Below are 26,086 nucleotides of genomic sequence, written 5' to 3'. Positions count from 1 at the left end.
AACAATTAATCTGTACTTTCCTACCATCAGTAGTATAGTCAAGGGTAAACTAAGGTACACAGAGTTTAGCCACTTCTCTTTTGGAGAATTGAGTTTATCCACTTCATTTTTTACCACTGCTTACAGTTCACTGTTATTCTGTCAATATCTTTCATGGACTTCGTCTAAAAATGCTTGAATGTAATAAAATTAGAGTTAAATAAAAATCAAGGGCCAGAGGTATTTTCCAGTGGAGATTGGAATGAGATTGTGTCATCAATTCAGATTCAAGCAGGTTGCTCTAGTTGGCAGGAGCTGTAGAGGAGAAGTATGTTTCACACAAGTAGGGGTAAGATTGTATAGAAGGATAAAAGGAAGCCAATGCTAGAGGAGTGGTGGGAGAGGTTTGTGAGAGTAACTGGAAAAATCCATAGTGGAATTTAAAAACTGATGGCAATTTCAAGCTGGAAATGAATGGGGAGCCAGTGCAGTAGTATCAGGCTGGACCCAGTCAAGATAACAACCTTCCCGTTAGAGGCGTGAAGATTGAGGTTTTCCTGTGACTAGAGTGGTTGATTTTGTTCACTCAAGGTTGCACTTTGTTTGAACAAACATACCTTTTGGAAATGTGACAGTGGGTCTGTGCATTTTCATTTTAACAGAATAAAGCGTATGGCTGTTTTCTTCTTTGCAGAAAGTGGTGATTACACAGATTACAGTGATGATGATTACCTGGAAACTAGGCGGAGAAGATCAAGGCGGAATCAAAAGAGACAAGTTAACTATAAGGAGGATTCAGAAAGCGATGGCTCACAGAAAAGTGTTCGATATGGAAAGGAGCTAAGACGACTTCATAAACGGAGGCTTCCCAGTTCAGACAGTGAAGGTAAAACAAGCACTCCACCATTTGCAGGAGCTGATGTGTGAGTGATAGTGGAAAGGGAGAAATACGGGGCATAAAGTAAACACAAGATTTGCATTTAGTGAGAGATACACAGAGAATTCTTTTCTGAGATCCTTGATATTTCCCAAAATCTAAATGTATCCTTGTGATGCACCCTATAAGTTTATATAACAAGGCATTACTACTGCTATTTGTCAAATTTCCTGCTTTCCCTTATCTTGACTTCCTGGTGTGAAATTACTCCATCTGGTAGTTAAATGTTGGGATTGCAAAGGAGGAAATGCAGTTATTGTGGAGGACAGGAGTATTTGTCACGCTTCAGTTGTGGTCATTAAAGATCCCACAGCCCTTTCGTAAGAGTAAGGGCATTAACCCTGGTGTCCTGGTTGTATCCAAATTGAATAATTTTGTTCTGTCCCCCTAAATATGCCTGTAGTTGTAATTAAAACTTTAATAGAATCATAGAAATGTAGAGCTGGAAGAGACCTCGAGAGGTCATCTAGTCAAGTCCCCTGTGCTGAGGCAGAACCAAGTAAACCTAGACCATCCCTAACAGGTGTTTGTCCAACCTGTTCTTAAAAACCTCCAGTAATGGGGATTCCGCAACCTTGTTTAGCAGCCTATTCCAGAGTTTAACTACCCTTATAGTTAAAAATGTTTCCTAATATCTAACTCTGGCTGCAGATTAAGCCCATTACTTCTTGTCCTACCTTCAGTCAACATGGAGAACAATTGATCACTGTCCTCTTTGTAACAGGTCTAACATATGGGAAGACTCTTATCAGGTCCCCCCTCGGTCTTCTTTTCTCATGACTAACCATGTCCAGTTTTTTTAACCTTTCCTCATAGGCCGGGTTTTCTAAACCTTTTATCATTTTGTTGCACTCCGCTGGACTCTCTCCACTTCGTCCACATCTTTCCTAAACTGTGGCGCCCAGAACTGGATCCAGTACTCTAGCTGGGGCCTCATCAGTGCTGAGTAGAGCAGAAGTTAACCTTCCATGTCTTTCATATGACACTCCTGTTAATACATGTTGGAATGGCATTAATCTTTTTCGTATCACGTTGTTGACTCATATTAATTTTGTCATCCACTCTGTAACCCCCAGATCCTTTTCAGCAGTGCTACCACCTAGCCAGTTATTCCTCTTTTTGTAGTAGTATGTTGGGTTTTTATTTTCTAAGGGTATGTCTTCACTACGTGCCAGATCGGCGGGCAGCGATCGATCCAGCGGTGATCGATTATCGCGTCTAGTCTAGATGCTATAAATTGACCCCCGAGCGCTCTCCCGTCGACTCCTGTACTTCGCCACTGCGAGAGGCACAGGCAGAGTCGACGGGGGAGCGGCAGCAGTCGACTCACCGCGGTGAAGACACCATGGTAAGTCGATCTAAGTACGTCGACTTCAGCTACATTATTTACGTAGCTGAAGTTGCATAAATTAGATCGATTTCCCCCTCCCGCCCCCAGTGTAGACCAGGGCTATGTGAAGTACTTTGCACTTGTCTTTATTAATTTTTATCTGGTTGATTTCAGAGTAATTTTTCTAATTTGTCAAGGTTGTTTTAAGTTTTAGTCCTGTCCTCCAAAGTGCTTGCAACCCCTCCTAGCTTGAGGTCTTTTGCAAATTTAATAAACGTGCTCTCCATTTAATTATTGCAGTCATTAATGAAAATATTGAATAATACCAGACCCAGGACTGACCCGTTGGACCCCATTGGATACATCCTCCCAGTCTGACAGTAAACCATTGATAACTGCACATAGAGTACAGGCTTTCACGCTGTGGTGACACCCACTTTTACAGTGATTTCATCTAGACCACATTTCCGTCGTTTGGTTATGAGAATGTCATGTGGGACTGTGGGACAAAAGCCTTTCTAAAATCAAGATTATACCATGTTTTCTGCTTCCCTGTATCCATTAGGCCAGTAACCATATCAATGAAGGAAATTAGGTTTGTTTGGCAAGATTGGTTCTTCTTCGAGTACTTGCTCATGTTGATTCCAATTAGGTGTGTGCGCGTCGCGTGCACAGTAGCCGGAAGGTTTTTCCCCTAGCAGTACCCGTTGGGTCGGCTCGGGTGCCTGGAGTTGCGCCTCCATGGTGCCGTACTTTGGGCCCCACCAACCCGCCGCCATTTCAGTTCCTTCTTACTGCCTGCGACGGTTAGCCGGAAAGCTCATTTGCTCTTGCTTCGGCAAGCCTTCTCCCGAGTAGTCCTCAGAATGTCTTTCTGTAAATAGTTAAAACAGTTAGCTAGTAGCTGTAGTTAGTCAGTCATTATATAGCTAGATTCCAGTGGGGAATTATTCTGAGGGACCTCCCCCCCACTTCCCTTCCCCACCCCCCGGTACCGGGGCATGCCCCGGTCCCCTTGGTTTAAACCCTGCAGAGCTTGCAACAAGCCTATGCCTAGGAGCGACCCCCACACTTCCTGCTTGAAGTACCTGGGGGAATCGCATCAGAAGGACCATTGCAAGATCTCTAGGGGATTTTACCCCAGGACTCAAAAAGAAAGCCACCAACGGTTGAAGATCCTTCTGATGGAGGCCGTCCTCCATCCCTACTTTGAACCGACTTCGGCCGAACTGATGCCTAGCACCTCAGCATTGGTGCGCAGTGCTCCGACGTCGACACAGGAAACTTTGGTACCGAAAAAGGACTGGGATAGAGACGCTCAGCACCAACAGAGCTCGCTGCTCAGGGGCTCCATGCATGGCAGAGTGCAGCACCGTTCCCAATCCCCGGTGCCCCTCAAGAAAAAGAAGCTGTACCGGGGGTGCTCACCTACGCCGAGGCCGGGACAGAAGGACTCTGGCACAGTGAGACCCGCATTGGGCCACGTAAGTGCAGCACCACCTAGCCCGGCGCCGTTGACTCCTGCCCCAACAAGGGGTCAGTCGAGTCCAGCTCCTCAGGACTCCTCTCCCCGGGAGAGTCACGGAGAGGCTTTGCAGCTGCCCACCACACCAGAGATCTTTAAGGCAGTGAGAGAGCTCATCGCCTTCATAGCACTGCCTTCCCCGCCCAGGCGAGACAGGGCACCAAGCTCAAGGGCAATGGCACCCACAAGACTCTTGGTGTCGTCCCAAGGCAAGCTAGTGATGGTACCACATCAGTCACCATCATCTGGTCCACCAGTCCCAGGTACCTTCTGGCAACAGACCAGCAGGGAAGCCGCAGTGGTCACCAATCTTCCAGCACGGCTCCACAGCACCGGTGGGCACTGCTCTCCCATGGTCCTCCCAGAGTGAGTCCTCCCAATTGGATTCAGAGGTGGAATCCTTTGTGTCCAGGTGGACCCAGCACAGATCGGAGCGTAGACACTCAAGGTCGGACAGGGAGAGACAGCAATTTCCCCCGATGCCATGGCCCGTGCAATGGCGAGCTCCAGCCCATTGGCCATTTTGGACACCCTCAGCGTTTCATCAAAGCAAGGGATCCTATTCCAGGAGGTCAGTGTTGGTAGCTTCAGAAAACCATGCACCTCCCCATCTCCCTTGGTGCAGGACCAGCCATCCCACATGCTACTGGTCACCACACAGGCCAGGAGCAAGAGCTGGTCCCAGGTAGAACCTCGTCGTCTTCATCATCAGATGAGACAGTGGCTGGTACCTCCACAGCTCCTGGACTCGAGGACAGTAGGGTCCACCAGCAGCTCCTGAAGAGAGTGACCCAGAACCTGGGACTCCAGGTCGAGGAGGTCTCTGAGTCATCAGACCCCATGGTGGACATCCTGGCCCCCTGAGGACCCTCCCAAGTTACCCTGCCGCTCATTAAAACCATACAAGATACCACGAGAATGCTGCTGCAAACCCCCGTCTCCCTGCCCCTGGTGGTGAAAAGGACAGAGAGGAAATATTTTGTTCCCTCTTAAGGGTTTGAACACTTTTATTCACACCCACCACCGGACTCGTGGCAAACGAATGAGAACGGCAAGGGCACCAAGGTCCATCACCTAAAGCCCGAGATGCAAAGAATCTGGACCACTTCGGGAGGAAAGTGTATTCTACCAGGGGGCCCCAGCTTTGGATTTCAAACCACCAGATATAGCTTCAGATATAGCTTCAGTTCCTGTGGGGCTGTGTCAGAATTCACTGAGCTTCTGCCAGAAGAATCGGGGGCAGAGTTTTCCACCTTGGTGGAGGAGGGCAAACTTGTGGCACGGGCTCCGCTACAGGCAGCCCTGGATGTTGCCCATTCAGCCGCTTGGACCATGTCTTCAGTGGTGGCCATCTGGAGGAGCTCCTGGCTGCAGGCATCAGGGCTCCCGTATGAGGTCCAACAGACATCCAGAACCTCCCATTTGAGGGCTCGACCCTCTTCTCTGAGAGACTTGCGGCTTCATAGCCTTAAGGACTCAAGAGCCACTCTCAAGTCCCTGGGCCGCCATATTCCATCTATGCAGCGGAGGCATTTTAAGCCCCAGCCCCTGTCTTGATTCTACTAACAGACTTTGGTAGAATCAAGGCAGGGGCTGGGGCTTAAAATGCCTCCGCTGCATAGATGGAATATGGCGGCCCAGGGACTTGAGGGTGGCTCTTGAGTCCTTAAGGCTATGAAGCCGCAAGTCCTCTGGTTAAAAATAAGCCTTTTGAAGGTGCGCCCAAGGGCGATGTACCAGTTCAGACACCGGATCCAACTTCCTATCCTTTTCGTGTCAGCTGTCTCACTTCTACCATGTGTGGGCCTGGATCACGTCAGATTGCTGGGTGCTCCGCACGGTACTCCCAGGGGAATTCTGCTCCCTGCGAGGGGCACAGAATGCATACCGTCCGCAGATTTCTTTGCTCCCCTCATTTTAATGCACGGGCACGTTTGCTGGGAGCAGCCAGCAGCAGAGCGCAGATCACCCTGGAGGGGAGGAGGGAGGCTGGTCAAGGAGGTGGGGCTGGGTGCCTGCCTGCATGTGGAATGAGTGAGAGACCAGACACTCTCTGTCCCTCTGGTTGCTGTTGCTGCATCCTGGGCTTGGAGGGATAGGGCTGTGTGAAGCAGGCTCTGTCCCTAAGGCAGAGCAGAAATGTAACAACTAAACTGGCAGGCTGCTAATGTTCCCATTGTTAGTTAATTGTTCCCATCTTAGTCAATTAAGGCTCCTTTACTTTGCCAGGTGGGGTAAAGGAGCCTTGTTGTAAATGACAGTAAGGGAATCCTCAGCTAGGAAGGGCTGTGTGGGCTTTCTCGCTTTTTTCCTTCTGCTAGAGAGGCACAGGGGGGTCAGATTACAGCTCAGGATCTATTTTACTTATCCATTTTAAAAAATGCAGGACCGTGATTAGCAAAACTGTGTGACTTTCTTGTGTGAAAGTCTGAGCGATTTAAAGCATCATTCTACTTTACAGAACACCAAACAACAAAATAAAAGTCATGTAATTTAAATGAAAATCCAGGATTATAATTGGAATGCAGGGTCTTGGTTACCAAGTATTTGTAACTTAACTTTCATGTGTTTAGGAAATGCTGAACGGTTAGTATGATTTTTTTTTCTCTGTACGGTAGTTTAAATAAATTACCAAAATAAGTGAAACTGGTGTGATTATATGGCATTATTTTGACAAATAAAATTTGCAGAATTATGGATTTTTTTGGTGCAGAATTCCCCCAGGAGTAGCATGGTAGAACTGGGATATTCTCTCCTGTTCAGCTCCCGGTCCTCGCCTTTGGCTTGTCAGCAGCACCTTGGGTGTTCACCAAGTGCTTGGCAGTTATGGCTACTTTTTTTGCGGAAGTGCCAGGTGCAGGCGTTTCCATACCTCGACCACCGGCTGATCCAGGACTGCTCCAAAACACAAGTGGAGGCACATGTAAGCCTGATAAGAGCAACATTCGATGACCTTGGCCTTCTACTGAACATGCAGAAGTCAACCCTGTCCCCTGTTCAGAGGATAGAATTCATAGGGGCAGTGTTGGACTCAAGACAGGCCAGAGCATCTCTACCAGAGTCACGGTTTCCGACCCTTTGTGACATCATACAAGGTCTCAGACAATTCCCTACCACTACGGCAAAGAATTGCCTGAAGCTCCTCGGCCACATGGCCGCCTGTACTTACATAGTGCAGGATGCCAGACTGAGGCTCTAACCCCTTCAGGCGTGACTAGCCTAGGTTTATTGACCAAACGGGGACAATCTAGAAAAGGTAGTCACTCCTTCCCAACCAGTTCTTGAGTCTCTTCTGTGGTGGTTCAATCCGCAAGCTGTGTGTGCGGGCATTCCCTTCTCCAGATCTCAACTATCTCTTTCCCTGGTCACAGACACATCAGCGATGGGGTGTGGAGCGCACCTGGGGGAGCTCAGGACTCCAAGCCTCTGATCCCACGCGGAGCTCTTACTTCAGATCAACGTCAGGGAGCTGAGGGCAGTCCGTCTGGCATGACCTTCCAAGCTCACTTGGAGGGGAGATGTGTATCAGTCATGACAGACAGACAGCAATATTTTATATTAACAGACAGGAGGGAGCATGCGCATCTCCCTTGTGCCAGGAACAGTCCCTCAAACTGTGGGACTTCTGCATAGCCCACTCAATACACTTGGAGGCACCTTATCTTCCCGGAGTTCAAAACGAGTTGGCAGACCATCTCAGCAGGTCCTTTCACAACCACGAGTCGTCCATCCACCCAGTGTCATGAACACCATCTTCCAACAGTGGGGAATTTCCCTAGATAGACCTGTTCGTGACAGGACACACTAGGAAGTGTCCGCTTCTTCCTGAGTCACACCCTCGGCTCAATTACGGTCACATTACTTCTTCCTTGGAAGGATCACTTCTGTTATACATTTCCACCCATTCCACTCGTTCACAAGGTGCTAATCAAGATTCGGAGGGAAGAAGCCTCGGTAATATTGATAGCTCCAGCCTGGCCCCATCAGCACTGGTATGTGTCTCTTCTAGAGCTGTCAGTGGAAACTCCGATCACTGTACCGCTGCTCCTGGACCTGATAACTCAGGACCATGGCCGTCTTCAGCACCCCAACCTCGAATCTCTCCATCTCATGGCTTGGAAGCTCTATGGCTAAACCCAATGGAGCTTGCTTGCCGTGTTCCAGTTAGGGAAGTCCTCCTTGGCAGTAAGAAACCATCCACTAGGGCCACCTACCTAGCCAAATGGAAGAGATTCACAATTTGGTCAGAGCAGAAACACGTCTCCTACACACTCAACAATACCTTTTATCTTGGACTGCCTTCTGCACCTGAAGCAGCAAGGGCTTTCTATTTCATCAATAAAAGTCCACTTGCCTGCCATTTCCGCCTTTCACCCAGGCGTGGCAGGCTGGTCGGTCTTTGCCAACCCAATATTTGCACGCTTTCTTAAACACTTGACAGGCTATACCCTTAAGTACGACAACCAATCCCACCCTGGGACCTTAACCTGGTTCTTTCCAGACTAATGAGGCCCCCCTTTGAACCACTCGCAACATGCTCCTTGCTCTTATGTATCATCGAAGGTAGTGTTTCTGTTGGCAACAACATCTACCAGGAGGGTATCCGAGCTTAAGGCCCTAACATCTGAGCCTCCTTACACAGTCTTCTTTAAGGACAAGGTTCAGCTTCGGCTGCACCCAGTCTTCCTCCCGAAGGTCATCTCCCAGTTTCATGTTAATCAGAATATTTTTCTTCCAGTCTTTTACCCTAAGCCACACGCAAACAGCCAGGAACAGAAACTTCGCTCTTTGGATGTTCGCCAGGTGTTAGCCTTCTATATCGAACAAAGCCGTTTTGGAAATCTACCCAACTATTCATTACAGTAGCAGACAGAATGAAGGCGCTCCCAGTCTCTTCTGAAAGAATTTTGTCACGGATTACATCTCCATGTCTGGAGAAAATACCTGCCCCCACGCTGACAGTGCACTCCATGAGAGGTAAACAGTGAGATGGCAAAATTTGCATAAGATACAAAACTACTCAAGATAGTTAAGTCCAAAGCAGACCGTGAAGAGCTACAAAAGGATCTCACAAAACTGGGTGACTGGGCTACAAAATGGCAGGTGAAATTCAATGTTGATAAATGCAAAGTAGTGCCCATGGGAAAACATAATCCTAACTATACATATAAAATGATGGGGTCTAAATTAGCTGTTACCACCCAAGAAAGAGATCTTGGAGTAATTATTGATAGTTCTCTGAAAACATCCGCTCAATGGCAGTGGCAGTCAAAAAAGCGAACCGAATGTTGGGAATCATTAAGAAAGGGATAGACAATAAGACAGAAAATATTATATTGCCTCTATATAAATCCATGGTACACCCACATCTTGAATACTGTGTGCAGATATGGTCTCCCCATCTCAAAAAAGATATATTGGAATTGGAAAAGGTTCAGAAAAGGGCAATAAAAATGGTTAGGGGTATGGAACGGCTTCCGTATGAGGAGAGATTAAGACTTGGACTTTTGAGCTTAGAAAAGAGACAACTAAGAGGAGATATGATAGACATCTATAAAATCATGACTGGTGTAGAGTAAGTAAAATGGAAGTGCTGTTTACACCTTCTCATAACACTAGAACTAGGATCACTAAATGAAATTAATAGGCAGTAGGTTTAAAACAAAAGGAAGTATTTTTTCACACAATGCACAGTCAACCTGTGGAACTCCTTGCCAGAGGATTTTGTGAAAGCCAAGACTATAACAACAGGGTTCAAAAAAGAACTAGATAAATTCATGGAGGATAGGTACATCAATGGCTATTAGCCAGGATGGGCGGGAATGGTGTGAATGGGAAGCTGGGAATGGGCGACAGGGAAATGGATTACTTGATGATTATCTGTTCTGTTCATTCCTTCTGGGGCACTTGGCATTGGCCACTGTCGGAAGACAGGATTCTGGGCTAGATGGACCTTTGGTCTGATCCATTATGGCCGTTCTTATGTTTCAAAGAGCAGGCACTGTGTGTCAAGTTGGGCATCCATAATTAGAAGATATTTTGGCAAGTGTTGGCCTAAATTTATAAAGTGCTGTAGGATCCTTCAGGATCAAAGGAGCTTGACTGTATTATACAAACTTATTGTCTTTTACAAACTGAGCCTTAAAATGTAATTTGCATTTTCTTCCCCTAAATTGGTTGTAGAGAGAACCTCTCTGCCAAGAATCTGCTATATAATACAGTAGCCTCACTGGGAACTTCAGTCCTTTGACTCCTAGACTTTTGGCTTACCAATGGTTAAATAATAGTATTTGTTCTATGAAATAATTTGCATAGTATTAAATTTGTTACTGGCTTTTTGTTCAGTAAAAACAGCACAGCGATACCATTGGTATTCTCCCCAGGCATATCAAAGTATGGAACTGTGTGAGAGACTGCTTAGCTGTGTGAAAGACTTGCCTGTTGTAAACTTCCTGTGCAACAAACGTATTTTCAGATGGCCATGTACACGCATTCTGGGTAGCTCAAGATGGCCCAATGAGTCAAACTGCTTGGTGTTTGATTTCAGCCTCTTCTTCCCCAGACTAGCAGGAGCTACAAGTGCTGAGGGGCTATAGCATACTCTCCCTATACAGGGAAAAGACATTACATTATATAGTAGCAAACCCTCCAGCTGAAATTTAAGGCAGTGTTGATGAGCTTTGAAAGGAGTCCTACAATTCTCTTTGGGAAGGCTTATGGCCATAATGTGGGCTCTCGGTGTCTGGAAGAATGTAAAGTGGGTGTTAAGGGATTAGGAATAAACTTTCTCCACAACTCCCCTGAATGCATATTGTTACATAAAAAGAAAAGGAGGACTTGTGGCACCTTAGAGACTAACCAATTTATTTGAGCATAAGCTTTCGTGAGCTACAGCTCACTTCATCGGATGCATACTGTGGAAATTGCAGAAGACATTATATACACAGACACCATGAAACAATACCTCCTCCCACCCCACTCTCCTGCTGGTAATAGCTTATCTAAAGTGATCATCAAGTTGGGCCATTTCCAGCACAAATCCAGGTTTTCTCACCCTCCGTCCCCCCACAGACAAACTCACTCTCTTGCTGGTAATAGCCCATCCAAAGTGACCACTGTCTTCACAATGTGTATGATAATCAAGGTGGGCCATTTCCTGCAGAAATCCAGGTTCTCTCACCCCCTCACCCCCCTCCAAAAACCACACACACAAACTCACTCTCCTGCTGGTAATAGCCTATCCAAAGTGACCACTCTCCTTACAACCTGCATGAAAATCTAAGTGGGCCATTTCCAGCACAAATCCAGGTTTTCTCACTCCCCCACCCCCATACACACACAAACTCACTCTCCTGCTGGTAATAGCTCATCCGAAGTGACCACTCCCCCTACAATGTGCATGGTAATCAAGGTGGGCCATTTCCAGCACACTTGATGATCACTTTAGATAAGCTATTACCAGCAGGAGAGTGGGGTGGGAGGAGGTATTGTTTCATGGTGTCTGTGTATATAATGTCTTCTGCAATTTCCACAGTATGCATCCGATGAAGTGAGCTGTAGCTCACAAAAGCTCATACTCAAATAAATTGGTTAGTCTCTAAGGTGCCACAAGTCCTCCTTTTCTTTTTGCGAATACAGACTAACACGGCTGTTACTCTGAAACCTATTGTTACATAATTATCCATTATTTGGGATTACACCGTCCCCTCAAGCTGTCAGTGTCAAAAACAAGATACCAAGCAAGATGGGCCACTAGCCTGATCTAATATGGCAATTTCTATTTCTTTTATTTTATGTGTGAGTACGCTAACAAAGTTTCAGAATTGGCGTGAGAGGGGAGGGGCGGCGGGGTGCAAGACAGAAAGGATTGACATTTCAGAAGAGAGGGATAAAAGGGAAAATATAAAGAGCAATTGTAAATGTTTTGCCTGCCGTCAGATTTTGCTAACGGCTTTAAGTCTGTTCCTCATTCCAGAGAGCTACATGTCCAAGAACTCTGAAGATGATGAACCAGCAAAGGAATCAAAGCAGTCTATTCGAAAACGTAGCCGAAGCACAGATGAATACTCAGAAGGAGAAGAGGATGGGGATGAACCAGAGGAGGGGAGACCTGTCCGCAAACGGCTGAATCGAATTGAAACAGATGATGAAGATAACTGCGACAATGCGAACAAAGATGCAGAAAAGCCTGCACCTGCAAATAAGCCATCAGCACCTCATGCTCCTCATGACAGCACCAAGAAGCCCTGCTACCGGATAGAAAGTGATGATGAAGATGACTTTGATAATGTAGGGAAAGTAGAAAGTCCGTTGGACTACAGCCTAGTGGACTTGCCTTCCACCAATGGACAGAGCCCAGGTAAAACTATTGAGACCTTGATTGGCAAACCAAGTGAGAAGACTCAAGCCCCAAAGGACAGCACAGCCAATGCCACCCTGGCACCCAATGGGACAGGGGGTGGGCAGGAGGTAGTAGGGCCAGAGGAAGAGGAGGATGAACTTTTGAGAGTGACTGACCTTGTTGATTACGTCTGTAACAGTGAACAGTTATAAGACTTTCTTCCATTTTTGTGCTAATTTATTCCACGGTAGCTCATACCAGCGGGCCAGTTATTAAAAGCTGTTTTATTTTTCCTAGAAGACTCTCCACTACAGTATCACTTTTTAGAAGCAAGAATTTCACCAGTTCTGCAGTCTTTCTGTGAAGTGACCAGTTTTGAACTTTGAAGATAAATTGCTGTAAAGTCCCTCTTAATTTTTTTCTCTCCTTCCAAGTCCATGGTCCTGGGTAATTTCATTCACAAAAACCTTATAACAACAAGAGATTTGTATATTTTTGACTTTATATTTCCTGAAAGCATACAAATTTGTTGAAATGTGTGGCCTATGAAAGCATTCCAAATCGGTCTGGGCCCAAAACGTAACTGGGGCAGGGGGCAGTGGGAGGCGGGAATGGGGGCGTGTGTGCAGAAACACTTGTGCTCTAGCTTTTTCATATGAGATATATATTATATTTAAATGTTCACAACTTAGATTACAATTTAACAGACAAGTTTAAAAATTAATGTCTCTACTGTTGCATTTTGTGAGTTGTAGGTTAACATACATAGCTCATTTTAGTAACCACCTTCATGAAAGCAGCTTGATTTAAGACTGGAGATAACCACAGTAAATAAAGAGGCCGAGAAAGTACAATAAACAAGAACTCTAGTATCCATTTTGACTTGCAGAGTTTCCTGATAAACATCCTTTAAAGTGTTTGTACAGTAAAGTGTACTGTAATGAAGTTTTGACGGTCGAAACATGCCAGCAATGAATCTATAAAACAGTTTTTCCATGCATATTTCATCAGATGGCCTTTAATGTACAGTATCTGGTGGGAGGGAATCTCAGTGTGAAGTTAGTTTGTAAGTGGGATGATACCATGTGAGTGCTGTAAACTTTTACAGATGCCAGAACCACTGTATAAAGTAACTGCCTGGCCGTTTGAGTTTTAAACCATGTATCAGGGTATTTTGAAAGGAATATGTTTGTACATACTGCATTGACCACAGGATTACAGCACATCTGATGATGGAGGGATTTTCAAATAAACCTTGACTGGTCCATTCATGCCCCTAATATCTACTTCAAATTGAAGTAAACAGATGGAGCAGTTTTCCTTTTGGAGGTTTTCTGTTTTGGATTTGCGTGTTTCTGTTTTGATTTACTTATCTGCCTGGATGTACTAGCAGGTTTTGAATGTAGTGTTGGCCTTTGGCCATTAGAATTTTCTTAAAATACATTTTAATAGTTGTCATGTGACCAACTGATTTCAAGAAGGCAGTATTTCTGGGAGAAAATGCTTGACTCCAAGACAATATCTCATCACTTTGAGTGGCATGTACTTTAGCTCAAGTATATAGATTTTTTTTTAACAGTTTATTTGGCACATAATAGACAATGAAGCTGAAGTTTGTTTTGGATAGCACTCAGTTTTCTCTTCGCTCTTAATTAAGATGCAGGCTGTAAAGTTTATACATGTTGTAGCCCACAGCTAAAACATAGCTGCCAAATGTTGAAATCTAATAAGGTCACATCTATTAAACCTTTTGCGCTGAGATTTGGATTTTTTTCCCCCCTGGTGTTATGTCCATTGCCGGCAATGGATACACCAAATTTGCTGCTGGCACCAAGGAGAGAATTCTCCTTCCTACCCCCATCCCCACCTCCTCAATGTCGTATTGACGAGTCAGTCAGTAGTTAAGCACTTCTATTTCATTGTAATAAAGCTGGCATTAGGCCTTTACTAAATACCTCTCTAGAAAACCTAGATCCAAAAATACCTACCTTCTAGCCTTGAAAGTCCTTGTTTTTGTTTTTCCCCTCTGTCCATGTTAGTTCTGTAGAACCGACTGCATTAATGTTATTTCATTGGAATTCTAGCAGTTCATATATCCTCACGTATAAAACTAGAACCATCAAAGCTGCAAAAGGTTAGGACCCACTCATCGTTTGCTATGATAAGCAAGGTTTGTAACTTAAGAAAATGAGAATTCACTCTTTCTTTCCAAATGAGTTTATTCCATTTGAATTTTTAAATGACGAATTATTTCCACCATGTCAATTGACAGTTAACAGGTTTCATTAACAGATGTTTAAACAGGGTAGTGCAAAAAGCCACAGAAGTTTAGAAAGTGTTCTTAAAAGCCTATGTAGCATTTTAAGCTACTACACAGTATATGCTTTTTTTTTCCCCTTAGGTGATGCAACAATGTAGTGCTGCTACATTTCTAATATACTTGTGTTTCAAATGATCAGTGACATGTGGCTCCCATTTTTCAATGTTAGTAACTGTGCATTTTTAATATTTGCAATGCAAACTGTCTGATTCACATATGCAATACTCTGCAGCCAAGACTTCTGTTTTGTTTAGGCAGTGCCATAACCCTTTTGCTCTCTGACTTAGCCTTTTAGTATCTGATCAGTGCTGTAGCAAACATTCTTGCTGTTGCATTAACTCTAAATTATAGACACGTAGCGGGCAACTAATTTCAGTGTAAGAAAAATACAAAAGAGTTGGAAGTATTGGATATGCAACCAGAGGAAAAAAATCAAATATCGTGGCTTAATTGTGGGAATGATGTAAAAGCAGACAATATCATAAAGTCCAGTCAGAACACTGGAACAGATGATCCAGTTATTTTTCAGGTACTGTCAGTTCTGAAAATATGTACATGACTTTGACACTGCTCGGAGCTTTACTTCCTGTATGTCAGTTTTGTAGATCGACCTTCTATTTGATTAAGAAAAAGTCATCTCTGGTGTTAATGTCATCCCAAAGAGTCCAAGCCTGAAACTCTTACACAGGCAGAGCTCCCTTTTATATCAATGGGAATCATATCTGAGTAAAGACTGCAACATTTGGCTCAAAGAGAGGGCTACATTTTCAACCCACTCCCAATCCCCAGTTTTGAAGATTTTCTGCTTGATGGGAAATGTATAGTATCTTCTTTGGGAAATGGCACTTCTTGATAAGAGCACAAGTGACCCCTAGTCAGATGTTAAGAATATTTTCATTAGTCCACACTATGGAAATGTCTTCCAGTTGATTTAGTGTCATTTGCAGATTGTGTTCTACTGTAATCTTGGTAAGGAATGAAGTGCAATGTTTTTGGATTATGTTAATGTCCACAATGAATACTAATCTTCAGCTGTTGCTTAAGTTAATAAGCAAAAGATCAAATAATTTTAGAAACACAATGGAGACTTGCCTTGGGTTATTTAACAGAATAGTTCCAACTGGAAAAGAATAGGCAGATATCAATCCTATATGTAAGGATTTGATTACACAAACAGCTACCCATCAGATTGTGACTAAAAGTTGCTATACGGGTATTGCAGATTTTTAAGTTGAACATTGTTTAGTGCAGAACTGACTGGGAAGAAAGTTAATTAAGTGCAGTTTAGGTTTTAAGCAGCATTGTAGAGTGGAGGAAGGTACAAGTTGAGGGAATGAAATGAGGGATGGAAATTTCTAATCCATTTCACAAAGAGAAGAGTAATATTTGCTGGCTTGCAAACCACTTGTATGAGCATTGGTGTCAAAAGTGTACAGTAAATTCACTTCACGCTAAATCGATGTGATGGATTACATTAACAAAGCCCGTAATATAGTAAGAACTTCACCATGGCTGTTTTTGTCGTCTTTGATTCTTCTAAATGAGTGTATTCCTGATTTTAAAAAACAAATGTAGACACAGTTTATGTCTCTTTGTTTAATTATGGGTACAGGAATATCAATACTAAATAATGAACTCTTTGAGCATTTGATAGTTGATTCAGAGCTGTGCACATTAAATTACATGAACACATTAACACATGTTTTCTTTATCTAATGGCTTTTGCTTTGTAACTGCACTTGAGAAGAACAGTGATGCTTTTTTCTATATTTTATGTTTATAAGGTATGTCATTGTCTTTAAGACTATCCTTTTGGATTAAGGTGCCTCAGTTGCTCTTCTGCTAATGGAAGTTGGCTTGTATTCCATTTGCTTCTGTTTTGTCTTCACTGTGTCTGAACACCTCATGAGAGACTGACTTATTCAGAGAACCTCAGGCAGCATATATGTTCATAAAAAAAAAAACTTTTGCATGGCAGTCCATTTGTTCTAATTTATCTTAGTATCTTTATCATTTGAACTATGTGACTATCCAAATGCTGTAGTAGTTCAATAATTCTAATAGTACACTGTCAGGGTGTCCATTACAAACCTCTGTTTTCATGCATTTCTAATTTTGCATTGAAAGCTCTTCAGCATGAAGGCTTGGCCCAACAGTCACTTTTTAAAACTTGCTTCCAATCACACACTTCCATAAACTAGCTTTCTTAAAAGTAAACAAGATAAAGGCACCTGGGTTTTTAAAATCCCCTTTGTATACATTAATTAAATAATATTTTGCAGTCATGCTAGTCCAAAAATGGTCTAATCAAGATATTTGTGTCAACTGGCTCAAAATGGCACTCTTTAAGCCTTGAAAAAGTGATTGTGGAACATGTGCAGTGACTACTGTTCACAGGTTTGTATTATAGATTTTAATATACAGGATGCATCCTATATGCGTATTTATGTAAGAACACTTCCAGTCCATTGGGTAAATAAAACCTTTAAAAAATTGTATATAAATAAATATTAAATCCTTCAAACAGAAACAAATCTTTACTGGAAAAAAAACTATACTGAATGGAGAGGGAAGAAAGAAAGCAGTTCATGTTAAGTAGTCCTGATCTGCAAGTCCTTACGCACAGGTTTGTCTATGGAAGTCATTAAGACTGCTTTTAGCAATAAAGGTTTGCAGGATTAGGACTAGAATTCTTGACGCAATCTAGGAAATCCTGGCTGCCAATCTTAGCTTTTGTGTTTCACCCCTCACCTGAGGTTAGAGGGTGGAATGTTGCTTTTAACTGTTTTGGAAGGCAGGAAATATGAAGTGAGCAGAGAGAGGCCTTAATTTTAATTGAACTAATGTTTGCAATATGTATTGACCTAAATTTTCAAGAATGACTAATGAATTTGGATGCCTCCATTTTTGGGCGTCCAGTCAGAGACATGTTAAAGACGCCTGACTTTTCAGAAACAGCAGAACACTCACTCACTGAAAATAAGGCCCCTTTGAGGTGTCTCCCATTGGACAACCAAAAATTGAGACACTGAAAATCATTAGTCCCTTTTTGAAAATTAAGTCACTTACTAAGCTCTTTTTATAGCATCAGTATAACTCCTTGTTTGAATGACAGAATTCCAAACAGCAAAAAACAAGGTTGCAGGGGAATTGAAATAATTGCCCAAAGCTTCAGAGTAATTTAACTTATTTGTACATTCCAAAAAATTTATATTGCTTAGAACAACACTTAAATTATGTACAGTTTCTGAAGGAAAGAGTAGAACACTCTAAAGTAGGTAATAGATTTTTACAATTGAGCATGTAGTGTAAAGGCTCCAGACACAATTACAACTGTAAAAAGTCTGACAACCTGGGTTTTGAGCTATCACTCTGTAACTGCTTGCACCCAGTACCTGTTCTCATGAGCAGTAGAGACAAGGGAAGTGCAGGCAGAGGGGACACATTGCTTAATAATGGTACTTGTGGCTGTAAATATATCTGAGATTGCTACAAATAACCCCAAAAGTTACTAACTAGAGCTGCGAGATTAGAGGAGGAAAATGTTGCTCTGTTTTTTCCAGTTTGTTTACTTTGTGCACTGGATAGCACTTTGTGTATAGTGAGCCTCACTGGTTCCCAGGGCTAGTCAGAAATTGTTTCCCCCTGTCGTTTTGAATGGATCTTTCAAATGGCAGTACGGGACAGGAAGAAAAAATAGCAAAATGTGATTGCAAACTCACGACCATTTGCAGAAGGGGATTCAGAAAGGCATAGTGTTGAAACAACTTGTAATTCGCTCTTAAAAACTGACTATTTCAAATGGACTGTGCCCCTTTAAGACACTGAGGCTGACACCCTCTTGACCTCATTCCTATCCCCACAGCTGCATAAAAATCTGTGTATGCTAGAAAAGGTGGTTTCCTACAACAGATGAATGAGTGCTATAGGGTAGGTGTGGATGTGGGGGGTTTTGGAGCAATACATTAGATACTTTAACACTGTTTGGCTTTGGCACAATCTGATGGAGGCCACTCTGTATGCTTATCCCTCCTCTTATGACCCAAACAGCTATGTTGATTTGTAATATTTAGCTTAGCCTGTTAGGACGTAACGAGTTGTTGTAGCCATGTTGGTCCCAGGATATGAGAGAGAAATGGTGGGTGAGGTAATATCTTTTATTGGACCAACTTCTATTGGTGGAAGGTACAAGCTTTCAAACTACACAGAGCTCTTCATCGGGTGTCTGAGCTAAATACAAGTCGGGATTTTTGTTTGTAGTTAGTCCCAACTTTTTAGCTCAGGCGCTCTGCTTCCTTCCCCAGACCTGAAGAAGAGCTCCGCATAGAACAGAAAGCGTGTACTTTCCACCAACAGAAGTTGGTCCAATAAAATAGATTACCCCACCTTGACTCTCTCAGGACTTAACAAATGATTCTACAGGAAAAAAACTGTTCTGCTGAAAGCCGTAATAGGCCTAGTACTGGCACACCATTTATTAGCTAGATGACTACAAGGTCCTTAATAGATATTAATCTGCTACTAAAGTTAATGTGGTAGAAAAGGAAATCAAATCATAAATCTTTTGCTTTTAATTTCATACTCATTATATTGACTCTGAAATCTTGTCTTATTCTTACAAGTACATTTATTAAAATGGTACTTCCCCCTAACTGACATTAAATTCTTTTAAATGCCAATGGTTACTAATTTCTTTCTTGTTTCACAGCTCTCCTTTATAATACATAGCAGCTATCATACGCTTTGGTGTATAATGGCTGTCAAATGGGCACGTTCTTTGTGTTTATACCTGATGTTCATGTCTCTATTCACTGTCCCAGTAAATTTAGTACAGATTGCTTGCTAGCAGAATGGTTGTTCCAATACTCTGTGATAATTAGGTCAAAACTCCCAAATACGGTCTCTTAAATTTTAAGATATGCTTACATGAAATACAGTTTTTGTCTTACTTCTGTGTGCTGTTTAAATGTTGCAGAGAAACCTACAGTTCCTTAAAGTTTATCTCAAATTCACTGATGGCCTCATTTTTGTTTTATCTTACTCTTAAGAGGTAACATGGTAAATTTCCAAACGCTTAGCCGTTCTTTGTAGAGTTTAACCCTTGCTTTGCTTGAGTCCTAAACCTTGATTTTTAAATCTTTCTCTGAAATCATGGCTTGCTATATTTTGAAGGGAAAGGACTGAGGTGCACACACTGCATGTGTTGTGTGTGTGTGTGTGGAGGGGGGGAAATATGTTGAAAAAACTGGAAGTGTAATTCTTGTTGCACATAACTTGGGTGGTGCTTTCACTGTTTTGTTTCCCACCAGTAATTTCACCTGCATGTAAAACATGATACATTAAAAACTTTAAAACGAAAGTCATGGTGGTCTCAGTGCTCAAAGGGGTTAACTGCAGTTTAATAACAGCTGATGTTTTTAGATTTGCAGTACACAACTGTTTAAATACTGTATTCCTTGTAAATGAAGTAAAAAAAAAAATGTTAAGGCTGGTGCCAATATTTTTGTTAATGAAATGTTCATTGTTGTCTGTCACTACAGTCTGGTCAGAACTCTTTGTGTATAAGCTGGGCCTGAAGCCATTTTATAGCTTGTAGGCCTAATTGTGTAACTTTTTCTTTCATAATGTTTTTGTTATAATATCTACTGTCATTTCTTTCATATAAATATGACATGTAAATTGTCATAATAAAAAAATTAAATAACTTGATGATGTACAAAGTATAATGTGTTTGGGAGAAGCATGTTTGCTTTTAATTATCCTGGCACCTAAATAGCAAGGAGGGGCTTCTTTTTGTCTGACTTTAAGGTAGATAGTAGAAAATGGTTGCTGCAAATCGGTCCAGCCTTTGAAAGTGACATTTGTTTGGCTACAAGTAGCAAATTGTGCTGTTTTGCTTATGGCAGTTTAGCCTGGGGGGGTTTCTCTTTGACCAGCAGTTGATGACCGTGAAGAAATTTTAAATTCCTATCTTTTATATAGCTGCGCTTGACCGGTCTTTGCTATCAGTTTTCTTTGTATTCTGTATCTTCTAGATATAATATTTTTAAAAATAAATATAGGGCTGTTCTATTGGTTGATCCAGAGTGGCAAATTGAGAGACTAGCTGCTTAGGGCCAGATTTTTAAAGGAATTTAGGTAGGGTTACCATATTTGAACATTCAAAAAAAAGGGGACACTCCAATGAGGGGTGCAGGGGGGTATTTTCTTGTGCCCCCCCGCCCGCTCCCGGCCCCGCCCCAACTCCTCCCCTTCCCCGCCCCCATTCCAACCCCTTCCCCAAAGTCTCCGCCCCCTCCCTGCCCCATTGGACCCCTTCCCCAAATCCCCGTCCTGGCCGCGCCTCCTACCCTGAGCGTACCACATTCCCCCTCCCTCCCAGCCGTGCGAAACAGCTGTTTCATGGCGCAAGCGCTGGGAGCTAGGGGGGAAAAGCGGGCACTCTCAAGTGATCAACATTCACTCTCTTTCTTGAATGATCAACGTTCACTCTCTTTCTTGAATAATCAACTGTTCTTTGTGGGAAAAATAATAATGGCAAAATCCCAGACATTTTTAGATATATAAAAATTCTTCCCGGACGGCAATTTAAGAACCAAAAAGCCAGACATGTCCAGGAAAATACAGACATATGGTAACCCTAATTTAAGTGCCTGGTGTGATTTTCAAAAGCATCTGGGGCACTTACCACCCATGGAAAGCAGTGAGTTTTAGGCACCTAAGTGCTGAAAATCCCACTAGGTGCCTAAATATCTTTAAAAATCTGGCCCTTATTGCTTTAGCTCTGCTGCCATCTGCTCTCTTTGACTAACTAGACCCATGTTTGTACAAAATCTTTGTCATTGTAAGGCTTAAATAAGTTCCTCAAAGTGAGACATCCGAAGCCAGTCTGTCAACAGAACCTGTCAGACATTTATGGGTGCCTTGGTCAGAGGTTCACAATCTCCTAGATCAGAGTTCAGTAATTTGATTGTAGAGGCAGGTTAAACATAACCTGAAAAAGGATCAACTTTGCTGAGACCTGGGGAATGGAATGCTGGTGCTTGGCAAGAGGCCTCCTTAAAGAAACAGCTGCAGTTAAAGGTCCAGTTTAGGAAAGGAAACACATTTGATGATTCCTTAAAATCATGTTGATGGCAAGTAAATTGATTGGGAACCTTCATCGCTTGTAATGTTTTTTTCCTGATGTGGTTTATGGAGACTTTTGGAAAGGGGAGATCCTGGCTGGAACCTGTTGCTTTGTTGGAGTATTAGGAGGCAAAGGAGGAATGGACCGTGTAAGCGGTACACAAAAATGATGTTCAATGACCCTACATAGAGTTCCAAACCAACTGGATTTTGCCAAGCGCTGACACAAGTGGAAGAAACGCCTAAATCTACAATAGTTCTTCTTTTTCTGCAGTACAGTGTGGCTATAGCGACCCTAATATTAATAAGAGTTTAATACACGAAGGGGGTCGTCTTGAATTTGAAAGTGGAAACATCATTTTGTATGGACACGGAAGAAGCAAACTCGTGCATCTGAGAAGAAAATGTAGATGATACAGATAAATGGTAAATTCTCAAGGTAGGCAGAGTAAGCTTTGTCTATGCAGTTCTGAGCTGGAGACAGCATGCCATTTATGTGATGCTGTAAATAGGCTCTGATCACTCTACATATTTATTTTCCTTAACCGCTTCAGCTTTGTCTGCCATAATCCACTTAATGGTGCAGCTCACCTAGTGGTGAAAGTGGTTTGGTTCAGTGTCTCTCTTACCACAGCATTATTGTGGTTAAAACACCTAAGCCATGTCTATGCTACAGCTCCCACCATTTCTGTTACTGGTGGAGCTGTACCAGTGATGAATTACAGCCATGAACTTTGTTTGCATAGACAAGGTTTTCCAGGTGTCGTCAGCATCTCCTGACATGGATCACAGCTTTTTAGCCATAACTTACAACCAGCAATATGATATCCAAGCCAGACAATTCCAGGCATAAGGCTCTGAAGCTTTCAGATGGGACTGCAAGAGCTCTGCTTCTTTGTTCACTTATTCATGCATGACAAGAGGTGCATCTGGGATGAGCCAAGTCCTGCAGAGAATATTAGAACCACTAACTGCGACAAATCTAAAGAGAAATGTATTTACAGCTTGTGATAGCCGGTCTGATAGGTGCTTATGGCAATGGGCAATCATAACATTAAGGAAAGGAGTTTTTAGTGGCCAACCAGGAAACAGCCCCAGAAAGTACGGAAGAAAGCAGGAGCTGAATTGGAGATCAATTTGAATTTAGCCTCTGTGAAGTCTCTCTTAACCTCAGTATACTTTAAATCTAGGCCCTTATTTTTCTTGGGATACAGTGAAATTTACTTGCTGCAGGATTGTGCCAGACTTGGATTTATTGTTGTTTATTATGTATTGGTATTGTGTTAGCATCTAGGCACTTCAGTCATGCACCAGGACTCTAGTGTGCTAGGTGCTGTACAAACACAGAACAAAATGATGGCCCCTGTCCCCCAGGTCTTAAAATCTAAATATAAGACAAGAGCATTTAAAACAAACTTTGTTTCTAGCCCTTGTGGCTGGGAAGGAAAGCTTCCGACTATGAACTGTGTAAAATGCTGCAATGTGTTTTCCTTACTGAATCTGTAGACAACCTAAGATGACTTCTCTGAAGGGTATGAACTTCCCATTTATCTCAGTAGTGTTGTAACACTGAAGATTAATAATGGTGAATGGAAATGTCAGTGTTGGCTTTCACTGATTATTTTAGCAGGAACCAATTAATGAGCTTATTGTTAGATCCAGCGGCAAATGCTGGCATATGGGTCAGCTGGCTGTTACAGGGAAAGATACTGTAGATTTTTCCCCTCCCAAGTGCTAAAAACCCTTAATAGCTGCCATACCCAAACCATCTACCCTTCCAGTTCCTATCCAAACTCTAACCCTCCCCACCCTCCACCCCCATACCATCTTCTGCAAGGTAGTATTCATAGTCAGCACAGAAATCTGTGGCACAATGAAAATAAGTGTGTGTATGGAAGGAGTGTAAACTTCAATTTAACACAAGTCACCGTACTGTTGTTTGGTTTAAATTTTGTACTCAATAAAAACCCTCCATTTAAAAAATTCTTCTGAATCTGATGCAGGATTTCCATTTTGCCCCAGAAGCAGTGGAAAATGCCTAAGGATGGTCTGTATATTAAGAAGCCGTGCAGTGGGTCAAATTGAAATGGTGGCTTCATAACCTCTAGTTCATGATTTGTAGTGGATGTGTCTTGTGCAATGTGGAGGGGTCACCTCAAGAAGACAAGAAATTTGCACTGGTGTAGCCCCACTGATGTCATTATGCTGGTGCAAACCCCTAATGCAGACACATTTTCCTGGTGAAACTTGATTTAGTAAGTTACCTGTACTGGTGCAAGCCCCCACTTTAGACCAGTACAGCCTGTCTACACTGGGGACTTGCCGTGGTATAGTTAAAAGGGTCCAAACAAACCCAGTATAGACAGGGCCTAGATCTGAGAGGGTAGTCCAGTCTTCCGAGCCACAAAGTCACTAACCTCAGTCCTGAGACTGCCAACAAGTGGGCTGAGTAGTAGAGGCTTGTGATGTAGTTAGCTTCCCAGCAGAATCTGATTCCAGGCCTCCAAACTCATCTCTCAAGAAGTACCCACACAGTCATCAAAGGGTAAGTTAAATAGTAAGGTGTATATATGACTTTCCTACCTTTAGCTTTCAAGGTGGGATGCGGCCTGGGCCTCTGCCTATCTAACTAATAACTCAGTTTACATGCTGCGATGAAGATCACAGAAGAGCTACTTTGTTCTTTTTTTTCCCTCTTAAATTTGCCACCTTTCATGCTGAGGCCTCCATGCCTTAACTAGTGCCCTCCATTAGTTTCTCTGCATTGTCACTAAGGTGTATTGAGTAGGTTCATCTCTTGTATCTGAACTGGTGCTGACTAACACTTCTGTTTGCTTTTTGTTTTCTAGATGATAATGTTTTAAAAAAGAAACGGCGAAAGACACATGCTTTCTGAAACCCAGACTGGAGGTGTGTTTTGAAGTCAGGCCACCAATTGGTCAGGACACTAAACCCAAAAGCAAGAAAACAGATTTTTCTGGGTGAAATCCCCCCTCATTTTATTTATTAAAGGGTTGTATATACTTGATGGAAGATCAGTGACTGTGCATCAGAAAATAACCTGGCTCAGTGGTCAATGAGTAGTGCAAAGAACCTCTTGAATCAAATATGGAACATGATATCATTACCTATTGCTCTCTTCCCCATCTCTCTCTCTCTCTCTTCCCCCACCTCCATCCTGTTTTATGGAGGGTAAAGGAGCCAGATCCTTCAGAAATTGCTGTATGCCTAGGACAACCCCTCTGTCCCTGTAGAAAGGTAGGGGTGTGTGGGGCAAGTACCTCCTTGGAAATGTTCACCTTCTCCCTCTGCTCCTGTAGCAAGTGTCCTGGTGCACAATGCAGTCTCAGCCACTAGAGTTCACTTTATCGGTCATATGAGCATGTGGATGTGGCCTATACCTAGAAAGTTGCCACCAGAGTCTTCTACCCACAGCCTGCCCTAGAAGCAGCAAGATCATCATGTGTGCTTCCAGTGGGTGTGGGCACAGACACTGGAAGGCATCAGCCAGCAGGATGGAAATAGGGACAAAACAAAAATCTTGCAGATAGGAAAGGAGAGAGGGTTAAAAGGGACAGAAGAACACAGGAGAGAGCAGTTGTGCTGGTGGATGGGTTGTAGGTACTCCTTTCCCAATCAACTGCAGAGTGTGGAAGGCTCAAATAGAAAAGCGTGCCAGCCGCTGCTGTATCTAGTGTACCTGAAACTAGCGGCTAACCTGGGAGCAGCACTGGGCCCTCTACCTAAACAGAGGCAACTCCAAAGCTGCCTTGTAAAACTTTGCTTGTCACTATCTTTTTGTGGTGTGTGCATGAAATCTTGTAAGTTCCATCGTCACCACCGCAGTGGCTCTTTGCACCTGAATGAATAAATTTCCACGATGATTTTTTCCACCTCTGTTCGGAAGGACTGGGTTTCTTTGGGTCGAATAGATTGTTAAAGGTCCTGTGCTATTTTATGTTCAGAGCTAAGAGTGTGAACTGTCATGTTTTGGGATCCTATTTTCCTGCCATAGAATAAGAGTAATTCCTATGTAAGACAACAGCAATTATTTGTATTCTGTAGAAATAAAATCAGTCCCCAGGGGCCCAGCTTTCTCGTTCCTTCATTGCTGTTTCACAGGAGTCTATAACATGCATTTCTCTTGCACGTGTCACATCGGGTGGTTTCCTAGAGGGGTTAGTAGAGGGTCCCTGAATGTGCTATTGCCACGGGGGGGGGGTCTCCTGTTGGGTATACGTAATCCACAGTCCCAGGAGCTGATAGTTAAATCAACACAAATTCTTCTCTTGACTTAACCCTGTCCACGGGGGGAGGGAGGGAGGGTTTGACGTCATCTTAACTGTACCACTCACGTGTGGATTTTTCACATCCCTGAGCAATGTAGTAAAGCCAACTTATTTTTGCGTGTAGACCTGGCCTCCCCACTGCAGGGTTTATGTGTCTTCACGCTCCTGCCCTAGTTCCTGCGTGCTCAGCACTGGCTGCTGCCATGGAGACACGGCTCTGTAGCATGACCCTCCACT

General features: G+C 43.1%; 1 protein-coding gene across 3 annotated transcripts in view; it reads left to right on the top strand.

Annotated features, from left to right (window-relative positions):
* RSF1 (remodeling and spacing factor 1) overlaps positions 1-25,668 on the top strand; it is a 112,836-nt gene extending 87,168 nt beyond the window's left edge. For 2 of the 3 annotated variants that reach the window (XM_037885902.2, XM_037885830.2), the window contains exons 15-16: positions 674-865; positions 11,747-20,148. In XM_037885902.2, the coding sequence (XP_037741830.1) occupies positions 674-865; positions 11,747-12,324 (770 nt within the window). In that variant the 3' untranslated portion in view covers positions 12,325-20,148. Of the gene's footprint in view, positions 1-673; positions 866-11,746; positions 20,149-24,409 lie in introns of those variants that run through there. The other variant, XM_037886028.2, reaches the window with a different exon arrangement.
* The last annotated feature ends 418 nt before the right edge of the window (positions 25,669-26,086 follow it).

Source organism: Chelonia mydas, chromosome 1 (assembly GCF_015237465.2).
Source record: "Chelonia mydas isolate rCheMyd1 chromosome 1, rCheMyd1.pri.v2, whole genome shotgun sequence".
NCBI lineage: Eukaryota > Metazoa > Chordata > Testudines > Cheloniidae > Chelonia > Chelonia mydas.
The sequence above is the reverse complement of the archived record's forward strand: the minus strand, read 5'-3'. Positions and strand labels throughout refer to the sequence as shown.